This window comes from Elephas maximus, chromosome 16 (genome assembly GCF_024166365.1).
Source record: "Elephas maximus indicus isolate mEleMax1 chromosome 16, mEleMax1 primary haplotype, whole genome shotgun sequence".
In the NCBI taxonomy this organism is placed as follows: domain Eukaryota; kingdom Metazoa; phylum Chordata; class Mammalia; order Proboscidea; family Elephantidae; genus Elephas; species Elephas maximus.
Genome location: NC_064834.1, coordinates 2,346,437 through 2,358,851, shown reverse-complemented (window position 1 = coordinate 2,358,851; position 12,415 = coordinate 2,346,437). Strand labels below are relative to the sequence as shown.

General features: G+C 44.8%; 2 protein-coding genes across 10 annotated transcripts in view; one reads left to right on the top strand and one right to left on the bottom strand.

Annotated features, from left to right (window-relative positions):
• WDFY4 (WDFY family member 4) overlaps positions 1 to 12,415 on the bottom strand; it is a 410,290-nt gene that overhangs the window by 19,272 nt on the left and 378,603 nt on the right. For all 9 annotated transcript variants that reach the window (XM_049854909.1, XM_049854915.1, XM_049854916.1 and 6 more), the window contains 2 exons: positions 11,195 to 11,286; positions 1,995 to 2,207 (listed from right to left, as the gene is read on the bottom strand). In XM_049854909.1, coding sequence (XP_049710866.1) covers positions 1,995 to 2,207; positions 11,195 to 11,286 — 305 coding nt within the window. The remainder of the gene's footprint in view (positions 1 to 1,994; positions 2,208 to 11,194; positions 11,287 to 12,415) is intronic.
• The window catches only part of LRRC18 (leucine rich repeat containing 18), a 79,999-nt gene that overhangs the window by 14,610 nt on the left and 52,974 nt on the right, over positions 1 to 12,415 (top strand). The gene's annotated exons all lie outside the window — the stretch shown is intronic.

Genomic DNA, 12,415 nt, shown 5'->3' with positions numbered 1-12,415 from the left:
GGGAAAGCACGCAGAAGCACGAGGCCATGCCGCCTAGCTGAGTCCTTGCTGCTGCACCAGGGGGCATGGGTGCTGCAGCTCCAGCTCTCTGATTCCTCTTCCTCGACTGCACTCCTGGGAAGTCTGGGGCCTTGAGCCCGCCCTCTGTGCCTGTGCTCGGAGCAGCCTGGCCCATCACTCAGCCTTGACCAGATGCTGGGCTCGCTGGTACAGCTGGGTGGCGATGAGTGCCAGCGGAAAGGCGCATTAGACAGAGAACACTCTTCCCCACGAAGCCTGACCACAGCACCTGCAGGCTGGGCCCCCGTAAAGGCTTGCCACAGTACGGCCCCTGACGGAACAGTGCTCTGTCTGTCCTCCAGCAACGTGCTCATGGCTTCACACTGGGCTGCTTTTGGGAATTGATTCTGATGACCACTTAGAAACATCTTTAAGAAACTCAAAGGATATACCATTTTTTTTTTTTTTTAAACCAGAATATAAACCTGTGTGTGTTCCATGCTTGCAATGGTGTGAAAAGGTTGTTGCTTGTGGACAAGGACTGTGAAAACGCCAAGGAACAGGCACAGGTGGATGGTGCTGACTAAGACTTTGAGTTGTTTTATTGCTTTATCTATCGTATTTTTTTTAATTAAAGAAATGAAACCAATCGGCTACCCCAGCTCCTTTCCTGCATTCTCTTCTTTCCACAAAGCCCGCCCTGAGTGAACCCACACTGGTCTGTGTTGTCCGTCCTCCAGGTCTCTCTCATGTCCTCTCATGGTCCCCGTGCCATGAGCCACGCAAACCTGAGCATGCAACTTCAGGCCAGGTGGCAGAGGAGCTGAGCTCCGAGCCCATCCAAACGCAGTGGGCACCTGTGCGGAACGGCCTGACCCGGGACTGCTCTGGGAGGAGGAGTGGCTGGGATCCTGCACTCATCTCCCAGCAAGGCTGCTGACTGCCCAGACTGAGACTACAGCCCACAGGGCCACGCTTCTGAACCCAGAGGCTGTGTGCAGGCACAGAGTATCTCCATGTCAAACCAAAGTTTGGGGTTCAACACGGCAAATGCAGTGAGCTGAGTAAGAGCCACACCTTTCATCAGGTCATCGGCAGGAAGGCATGACCTCAAATCACCAGCAACTATCCTGAGAGGGGATGCAGCCAGTGGAGCAGACAGCCTTGGGAGAGATTCACGGTTTCACCAGGGGCTAGGGGCCGAACTCAGGTGTCTCACCCCTGGGGCCACATAGTGCAGGGTGTGGAGCCGGCCAGATGGGGCTGGGGTGCTGCCTCTGTCCCTTGCTCATGGTGCAATCCGGGCATATTACTATTGAGCCTCTCTGAGCCTCTGTTTTCTGATGTGTAAAAGGTAGAATAATCCCTATACTCAGAGCTGATGAGAAGGCTCAATGGATCAATCACACTAATAAGTAACACTTTTTGAGTAATAACTATATTCCAGAGTCCCTGGATGGTGCGAATGGTTAATGCTAACTGAAAAGCTGGACGTTCCAGCCTACCCACAGGTGAGTCAAAAGAAAGGCCTGGAAATCTAATTCTGAAAAATCAGTCCCTGAAACAGAACCCTATGGAACATAGTACTACTCGGACCCACACAGGGTTGCCATGCATCATAACCGACAAGACAGCAACTGGTTCTAATTATATTTCAGTTGCTTTCAAGTACTTTATATGTCTTAGCTCACCGGATCTTCACACTGACCCTGTAGAGTAGATCCACATAGAAAGAATTAAATACCATGTAGAGAACACTTATCATAGGGCCTGTCACATACGTGACAGACGAACGTAGCCTTTAACATCTTCCTCGTCATCAAGTGGCAACTGGAGCAAAGCTCTAACATTTAAGGCAAGGGAAATACCTGGGGACCACCTTGCCTCTCCAGTCTTCTCTCCTGCCCCCGTCCCTGGAGAAAACGCTCTTACCCGCTCTCCAAGTTCACTCTGCACACACTTGACGAGAAAGCCAGACTAGCGACCTGCTGTACCTGTTTGGGCACTTGTCCAAAGTTGCTGACAAAGCCCAGGATGGTGCTCTTGATCAGTGGGTCTCTGATGCTGCTGAGGTCCATCTTGTCACCATAGAAATAGGGGTGGAAGGTGTTAACAGCTTCCACTGCAGCTGGGCCTTGCTGCTTGTATCCAAAAATAAGGTCTATCCACTGGTGGAGGTTGGCGCTGACAAAGTCACTTTCCAGAGCCTGGAAATAAGACCCAAAGGGCATGAACATCACAGGCCTTTCCCAGGTCCAGGAACCCTCTGCACAGACAGAAAGGGGGCATGTGCTTGAGGACACTGCTCTGTACAGGAGAGAAGAGCACAATCCCTGCGCTGGACCAGGTTCCAGCAGGCAGACATGTCAACAAACGGAGGGCCCCCTATTCCTGCCTTTGGTTAATGGCATAACCCATCTGACTGTTCCCACCGCCCTTGTTCATCTACTTCCTAAAATAACCCTGGTGGCACAGTGGTTAAGAGCTTGGCTGCTAACCAAAAGGACAGCAGTTCAAATCCACTAGCCGCTCCCTGGAAACCCTATGAGGCAGTTCTACTATGAGTTGGAATCAACTTGATGGCAACAGGTTTGGTTTCGGGTTTTGGTTTACGTAGTGTTGGTCTGGGAGTGATATCTAACCTGAGTGACCAGTCTGAAAATTAATCCCTGGGTCTCTGATGAGATCTGACATATGAAGGAGGGAGAGCTGAACCTGACCAGAGAGTATGGGGAGGTGAGACTGAGTGCAGGGGCCGGGGAAGCAAGCTCTGGAAGGACTGCCTCTATCTGAATCCGAGGGTGGCCCCTCAAGTTTGTTAACAACTCTGCCCTTCAGTTTCTGCATCTATAAAATGGGGAAATGACCAAGGGTTTATGTGAAGACTAAATGGTGTACATGTCTGGTGCACAGCAGGCTCTGCGTAAGTGTTAGGAAGGAAGCGATGGCTTGGTGTTGTACGCGTGTTTTCTGTTTTCATTAACGCAAGCTTTTGCTGGCAGGTATAATAAACCCCACTTCGGGGCCAGGCTTGGGTGTGTTTTTTAACCTACTGTCTTAGTCATCTAGGGCTGCTATAACAGAAATACCACAAGTGTATGGCTTTAACAAAGGGATTTATTTCTTCACAGTAAAGTAGGCTAAAAGTCCAAATTCAGGGTGTCAACTCCAGGGGAAGGCTTTCTCTCTCTGGACTAGGAGCTTCTCTGCACAGAAACCTCAGGTCCAAGGTACCCACTCTGCTCCTGGCATGGCTTTCTTGGTGGTATGAGGTTCCCCTCTCCCCCGCCCCCCCCCCCCAGCTTCCCTTTCCTTTTATCTCTTGAGAGATAAAAGTTGGTGTAGGCCACCCCCCAGGGAAACTCCCTTTACATTGGATCAGGAATATGACCTGGTAAGGGTGTTACAATCCCACCCTAGTCCTCTTTAACATGAAATTATAATCACAAAATGGAGGACAACCACAGAATACTGGGAATCATGGCCTAATCAAGTTGATACACACATTTTGGGGGAACATAATTCAATCCATGACACATGCCTTCCCAGCTCCCAACTTCCAGGCCTCAGAACCTCCCAGGGAACAACCAGGCTCCCTGAGCAGATCTCACTTCACTCAAACCGAATACCAAGCCAGTTGTCGTGGAGTCAATTCTGACTCACGGTGACTCCGTGTGTGTCGGAGTAGAACCGTGCTCCACAGCGTTTTATGTCGGAGTAGGACCGTGCTCCACAGCGTTTTATGTCGGAGTAGGACCGTGCTCCACAGAGTTTTATGTCAGAGTAGAACCGTGCTCCACAGTGTCTTCAACGGCTGGTTTTTCAGGAGTAGAGCACCAGGCCTTTCTTTTGAAGTGCCCCTGGGTGGACCCATACTTCCAACCTTCCAGTTAGCAGCAGAGCACGTTAGCCATTTGTACCACCCAGTGAAGACTTCTTGCTTCACTCTAGTATCTACAAATTATTAACTTTGGGTGTGGGGCCTTCCTATATTGTATCTGGAAGAGAAAGAACAGAATCCTAGGGAATATGAAGTTCCCTCATTGAGAAATCTCTGTCTATCCAGACACCTAAGGGCAAGTGTGTGATGACCTTGAGGAACATTTTATGTACAGTGAGCCCATGCACAATTAGCCCACACTGGGCTCACTGCCCCAGGCAGGAGGATAAGAGACTTTCCAGATTCAGCCATGAGCCTTGCTCTGAGCTTACAGCCTCCCCGTGGGGCCTAACCATCCCCTGCTTGGGAACAAGGATTCCTTTGGAAGCCAGAGATGTCTGCCTCTAACTAAAGGGACATCTAACAGGAAACAGAATTTAGCATAGGAGTTCAAACATAGTTGATCCTCCAGATGCAGATCAGATGGGATAGCATTAGCTCAGATTAGGACACCCAGGCTGGCAATATTTCTTAACAAGAGCCATACACGTGCAAGAGAAAATGTGGGCCAGGGCCTGCACTTCCCAGTCCGCCTAGGAGCAGTCACCATTTCTACTGAGCAAAGCCTGAGTTCAGGCCAGGTTCCCACAATCCAAAGGCTTTCGTTTGGGAATATTCTGATTCCTCCTGTTCATCTCTGGAGGACATTCAGCCCTATACCTGGTGAAGCCAGGCCACCTGTGCCAGGTTAGCGTCTCTGAGGAACACGGCTATAGTGACTTTAAGGCCAAGAAGGCCACTCTCAGGTAACGTCGTATGAGGGATGGTGAATGGTGTTGCTTCCTTGGGTCTACCATACAGCCAGAAGCACACCTAAGAGTCTTCTGGAGATGTTTATATGAAAGATTTTGTTGGTGACTACTATAACAAAGCAGGGTTTGGCGGGCGGTGGGGGGGAGGTCACTGGTCAGGACATCTGACCTTTCCACTGGGCCCTTTTCGTAAGAAAGCACATTTTTCATATCCTCGAGTTCTTCTTGAGCATACCTTCCGCCTCCTTTTCTTTTGTGGAGGCTGGCACTCCCCCAAGGCACCAGCTCCTCTTCAAGGGATGGCTACTACTGGATTACAGCCTAGATGTCTTGGGACCAGAAGATGAAGTTGGTGTCCTCCTTGCTCCTTGTTGGTACCTCCAGACCATTTCTCCTCTTCCCTCTTGTTAAAAGAGGAAAAAGATCTGCTCCTCTGAGGTTCATGAGATTTAACTCTACCCCATCCTTATCCTTACTGCTGTCATCTACCAACTTTTCTGCTATTCTCCTCATTCATCGAAGATGGTAACTCCTGACCGTGTCTTCTTCTCTGAGATCTCCCATCCTCAGGGATTTCAACATCTGGCCTCTCAGTTCCTCAAGCTCCACTTCTCCAACGACTTTTATCTCTGTTCTATCTAAAGTCGCACATTCCACGGACACACCTTGGTCCACAACTGCTCCATCTTCAAACCACTTACTCAAACATCCAGTTGGTGACAGCCATGCTCTCTTCTTGTTTAACTACTTCCTAAGACTGTTCTTCCATCTCATCAGAACTTTCAGTCCCCTAGCTCCTTTACTTCCCTGTAAGCTACCAGCACTCTCTTGTGCTCAGTTATATCTTTATCCAGCTTAGATTTGGTGATCCATAAGTTCAATAGCATTCTGGTCAATGCTTCAAAATCATGTGTACCTCTGTCTTTTCTCTGGACAATCTCAAATATGTTCTGCCTTCTTACCTGGAGACAGGTAGATGGAGGATATCATACAAGGTGGACAATGATAATCCTTATAATTTATTCATTCATCTTAAAAAATAGACTGTTTTTAAGAGTAGTTTTAGATTTACAGGAAAATTGTGCAGGAAATAGAGTTTCTATATATCTCCTCTTCTGCCTGCATACTCTTATTATCAATATTTCAAATTCATGTGGTACATTTGTTACAACTGAGAAACCAATTTCAATACAATATTATTAATTACATTATACCATTCACATTAGGGTTTACTCTTCATATTGTACAGTCCTATGAGTTTTGACAGATTCATAATATCATGTGTCCACTATTACAGTATCACAGAGAACAGTTTCACTGTCCCAAAAATGCCCTGTGCTCTTTTTATCCCTCCCCGCTTCCTCCTGAATTTCTGGTGACCACAGGTCTTTTCACTGTCTCTATAATTTTGCCTTAAATTTTCTATAATATAGTTGGAATCATACAGTAAGTAGCTTTTTCAGATTGGCTTCTTTCACTTAGCAATATTTCTTTAAGGTTCCTTTGTGTCTTTTCATAGCTTGATAGTTCATTTATTTTTACCGCTGAATTTTACCCTATAACTTTTGGTTATCAATCTCAAGTGGACCCCCAGCATCACAGCAAAATTCAGATATCGTTCTCTGGTCAACTCACGGTTAATATATTCACGAAGACTATATTTCCTACATTCTTCTCAACTATGATCTCCCCCACCATCCACTTTCAGCTGGTCATACCTCCTACTTCACAGAAAAATAGAAGCCAGCAATTATGCACTCCCACATCTTCTTGACAATGCATACAAACCTTCCTTTATCTGCATCCTCCTGACCTGCTTTTCTCCTGTTGAAGTCCAGAAGCTGTCCCTCCTCTTACCTAAAGCTAACCCCTTACCTGTGTTTCAGATTCCAAATCCTGCTTTTTCAGGAATAAATTATTTCTTCTTCTCATGTATATTCAACTTCTCTTTTCAATCGAATCTTTCAATAAAATTTAAAACTAAAACCGTAACCTTCCCTTCACCACAGTCAAAACTTTTGTTATCCATCCTGACTGTCTTGATTTCCTTACCATCATTCGCTTTCTTTATTTCTTCATTTGGATTCAAGTTATAGTCTAGCAGCCTTTCATTTCATTTTAGCCTCAGAGACTGTTGTTTCTGGTAAGGTAGGTCTTCTAGTGATAAATTCTCTGTTTTTGTTTATCTTGGAATGTCTGATGTCTCCTTCATTTCTGAAGGATATTTTTGCTGGATATAGAATTCTTGGTTGTCAGTCTTTTTTCTTTCAGCATTTTGAATATATCATCTCTATACCTTCTATGATCCATGGTTTCCGATGAGAAATTACCTGCTTATCTTACTGAGAAGGAGGCATGGTGGCACAGTGGTTAAAGTGCTTGGCTGCAAGCCAAAAGCTTGTTGGTTTGAACCCACCAGTCTCTCTGCAGGAGAAAGATGTGGCAGTCTGCTTCTGTAAAGATTTACAGCCCTGGAGACACTATGGGGCAGCTCAACTCTGTCCTATAGGGTTGCTATGAGTCGGAATTGATTTGATGGCAGTGGGTTTATCTTACCAAGAGTCTCTTGTACATGAGTTGCTTCTCTTTTGCTCCTTAAACTTTTTCTATTTGTCTTTGTCTTTCAACAGTTTAATTATGTTGTATTTAGGTGCGTATCTATCCTTCTTAGATGTGTAGATTAAAACTTTCCATTAATTTGGGAAGTTCTAGGCCATTACTTTTTCAAATATTCTCTCTGCCCCTTTCTCTTTCTCCTCTCCTCCTAGGGCTCTCATTATTCATATGTTGGTATATTCGATGGCGTCCCACAGTTCTGTGAGGCTGTGTTCATTTTTTTTTTCATTCTGTTTCTCAACCTGGATAATCTCAATTGACCCATCTTCACGTTCACTAATTCTTCCTTCTGCCTGCTCAAACATGCTCTAATGAATTTTCATTTCAATTACTGTACCTTTAATTCAGAAATACTACTTGTTTTAATCTCTTAATTGATATTCTATATTTTGTGCTTCTATTTTTTTTTATTTCTTATACTCTTTTTAGTTCTTTAGACATGATTTCCTTTAGTTCTTTGAATATTTTTAAAATAGCTGATTTGGAGTCTTTGTAAGTCTAATATTAGGGCTTCCTAAGGGGCATCAATTGATTGCTTTTTTTTCCCCCTGAGTGTGAACCATACTTTCTTGTTTATTGGCATGCCTCATAGTTTTTTCGTTGAATACTGGTCATTTTCAATAATATAATGTGGCAACTCTGGAAGACAGATTTTCCCCTCTCCCCCAAGGTTTATTGTTGTTGTTGCTGCTGTTTATTGTTTTTGTTGGTTGCTTGCATGTTTTAGGGACTTTTCTACATTAGTTCTGTAAAGTGTGTATTCTTTCTTAAGTGTGGCCATTGAAGTCTCTACTCAATTAGCTTAGTGGTCAAATAATGATTGGACAAAGATTTCCTTAAATGCCTGGAATCCATAATTCTCCCACCCTTGCCAAGAGTATCTGTGTGCATTTTGGGGCATGACTTCAACACTCAGGCAGTTTAAAACTCTTCCTTATCCTGGACTGTCTGCTTGTTCAGAGCTTCAAGGTTAGTCAACAGAAGTGAGAGCCTAGAGTCTTCTTAGGTCATTCCTGAATATGCACATGACCTCAGACATGAGAACACCCCAAACACACATGTGGTCTTCTAGATTCCCAGAAACGTGTTGGAGTTTTTCAAAGCCTCCTATGGACATCTTATCTCCAGCTTTTGCTTTTAAACTTTTTGGTTAGATTATTGTTTACCCAAACTGTTAGCCACCATTTCAGGCAGCCTCTGGTTGTTTTCAACAAATGCACCTGGAGAAAAGGTTTTGTGCACTAGGTTAGCTCTCAGGTCAAATAAAGACAGGCTTGTGAGTGGGGTGTTCTAGGGAACCACTGGACAGGTGAAATAATGGTGATTCTCTGGGAGCAGAGCTTTGAAGGAGAGCCAACTCTATTCTGCTACTTCCAGTGACTTTCAGGCTGTTGGCTTTCACTGTGATTGTGGACTATTTATTTTCAAAATGACTATGGAGTGTGGAGGGGAGGTGGGAGTAGGGTAAGTTTGAACAGCACAAAACCTGGTGTTCCTACAATGATTCAGTCATTTGTCTCCAATAAGTACTGCCTAGATTGCTGCAATCCTTTAGTTAATTTTCAGAGTTCTGATAAAGTTAATTTAGGCAATATTTAACAGTGTTCTTGCTGCTTTTCTGGAGGAGATGGTTTTTGGAGGCTCTTGCTTCATTATTTTCACTGACATCAATCATTGACTTCCTCGTTCACTCCAACCTGGATTCCAAGACCTTCTCTCCACAGCAGAACTGTCCCCATTGTCCTCATCACCATCCAGTTCCCTTCGATCACATATATCCCTAACTTAATCTCATGGCACTATATGTCTCTCCTTTGTAGCACTTTTCTTGGTTTCAGTTTCCCTGTTATTTGGAGAGTTATTTCATTAGCCTATTTCCTCAACTAGCACATACACACCTGCAGTGAGGCCTGCCCAGACACTCCAGACCTGAGATGAGTCTTTCTGAGACCATCTTGGGGGAGGGCTGCTGTTGCCTGCATGTCAAGTTTGTCTTGGCCCAGGTACCAAGACCACTGGAGTGTGGGAGGAATGGCTGCTGTCTCTGGGCAAAGATAAATCAAGGATGAATTTGTCCAGCGGCAAAGATAAATCAAGGATGAATTTTCTTCTTGCCAAGAGAGATGAACGGAGGAAAAGCACAGGTTTCTTGTCAATACTTAGATCTGACCTTAATTCTTTTCTTTTTAGATATAAGCCAAACCAAATCCATTGCCATCAAATTAATTCAGACTCACAGCGACCCTATAAGATAGAGCAGAACAGCCCCTTAGGGTTTCCAAGGCTGTGAATTTTTACAGAAGCAGATCGCCACGTCTTTCTTCCGCAGAGTGGCTGCTGGGTCTGAACTGCTGACCTTCTGATTAGCAGATGAGTGCACCATCAGAGCTCCTTTTTTTAGGTATAATCCACATTAAAAACTTCTCCATTTTTAAATGTACAGTTCCATGTATTCTGACAATTGCATGCAATCAGGCAACCAGCATTCAATCAAGATGCAGAACATTTTCATTAACTCAAAATTTGTACCCCTTTTCAAAGAAGCCCCAAATAAGTAAAGGATTACTGAAGAAGAAGAACAAAGCGGGAGGCCTCACACTACCTGATTTTAGAACCTACTATACCACCACCACCACAGTAGTCAAAACAGCCTGGTACTGGTACAACAACAGACACATAGACCAATGGAACAGAATTGAGAAACAAGACATAAATCCATCCACCTAGGAGCAGCTGGTATTTGACAAAGGCCCAAAGTCCATTAAATGGGGAAAAGACAGTCTCTTTAACAAACGGTGCTGGAATAACTGGATCTCCATCTGCAGAAAAATGAAACAAGACCTATACCTCACAGCTTGTGCAAAAACTAACTCAAAATGGATCAAAGACCTAAATATAAAATCTACAATGATAAATGTCATGAAAAAAAAAAATGGGGACAATGCTAGGAGCCCTAATACATGGCATAAACAGTACACAAAATATTACTAACAGTGCATAAACACCAAGAGAGAATCTCAATAACTGGGAGATCCTACTAATCAAACACCTATGCTCATCCAAAGACTTCACCAAAAGAGTAAAAAGATTACCTACAGACTGGGAAAAAGTTTCAGGCTAGGACAAACCCAATCAGTAACTGATCTGTAAAATCTACACGATACTGCAAAAACTCAACAACAAAAAGACAAATACCCAATTAAAAAATGAGCATAAGATATGAACAGGCACTTCACCAAAGAAGACGTTCAGGTGGCTAACAGATACATGAGGAAATGTTCATGATCATTAGCCATGAGAGAAATGCAAATCAAAACTACCATGAGATACCATCTCACCCCAACAAGGCTGGCATTAATCCAAAATACGAACTAATAAATGTTGTAGAGGTTGTGGAGAGACTGGAACACTTATACACTGCTGGTGGGGATGTAAAATGGTACAGCCACACTGGAAATCAATTTGGCACTTCCTTTAAAAGCTAGAAATAGAACTACCATGCTATCCAGCAATCCCACTCCTTAGAGTATATGCTAGAGAAATAAGAGCTGTTACAAGAACAAATATATGCACACCCATGTTCATTGCAGCACTGTTCACAATAGCAAAAAGATAGAAACAACCTAGGTGCCCATCAGTGGACGAATGGATAAACAAATAATGGAATACTACGCAATGATAAAGAACAACGATGAATCTGTGAAACATTTCATAACATGGATGAATCTGGAAGGCATTATACTCAGTGAACAAGAGCTTGAGAAGTACTTGATATGAACCCTCCACTTGGACAGAAAGCTTCCATGGAGACTGAGGTGAGGCTAAGGTTCATATCTAGACACCTTCCCGTGAGCCAGGGGCTCCAAAGTGACCCAGCTTGACTTACCTGTCTGTGCAAGCTGATGAATTTCCGAGGGTCTCCATCAGCCCAGGGAGGGAGTTGCACGTCCCCCAGCACCGTCCCATCCTGCATGCAGCCTGAGTGGGATGAGAAACAGTGGGGCGTCTGATAAATGGAAGCATGAATTGGCTGGGGATTAAGATATGCAAACACTGTGCTATCCAGGATTGCTGACTCTGCCTAGGTCAGGGTGTGAGCTGTGCCCTTCTCCCGTCACACTGCTGAAGGCTCGTCTGCCTGGAATGTCCTGTCTCTCGTCTCCCTGGAGTTCTCCTACTCAGCTTTTAGGTCTTTGTCCCCACCACAAGGCCCTCCTTACTTCCCTGGAAGTGTTAATTCTGGATTCACTATTTCTATAAAAAAATGTTAGTTTCATATCATAGTATCATCACTGTTTGTATGCCTTCCTCCCACTCTATTATGCCTTCTTATCTGGGTGCTTGGACTATTCCATTTTGTTGAATAAATAAATGAAGGAGGAAATAAGAACTTTAAACATTTACTAGATCATTTACAAATATAGAAATCAACATCCCTTATTTTAGTACGAGGAACCTTACCTGTTTGCTTACTTGCTTTTTTCTGTTTTCCCCCCTAAGCTATAACCCCATGAGAGCAGAGCCCACATTGGTTTTGTTAACTTCTATGCCTGGTGCATTGTAAATGGTCAGCAAAGCTCTCCCGAAGGTCTGGTCAGCCTCCATCCTCTGTACGTGATGTCATTTCACTGCTGTGTCCCTCACCTCTTTCACAGATAACCCCAGCCTGACCTCCCAAACACGGTTGGGTGTTCCTCCCTCTGGAACCTTCCCTGATCCGCCAGGCTGGTGAGCTGCCCCTCCTCTTGGCCTCCAGAGTCCCTGAATTACTTCTTTCGTAGCCCATACCACATGTGGTCACCGTCCTTTTATATTTGTCTCGTTCTCCCATCTTCGATGCGCTTGAGGCATCTGAGGCTCTGGACACTACCAAGGCCAGCCTGGCCAAGATCCTGGAATCAGACTGGCTGGGCAGGGCCTGGGCTGGCATGCAGCTGTTTTAAACGCTCCACACGTCCAGGCTGAAAACCCTCGCACAAGAGGAGTGTGCCATGGCTGGCTCGGGGAGTGTGCCCCTGTGTGCTGTTTGAGGGAGGAAGGAGTGACCCAAGGACGGGGAGCACTGGGGGACAAGGCTTACTCCCACCCAGGCCAGTGTCTGCAGCTG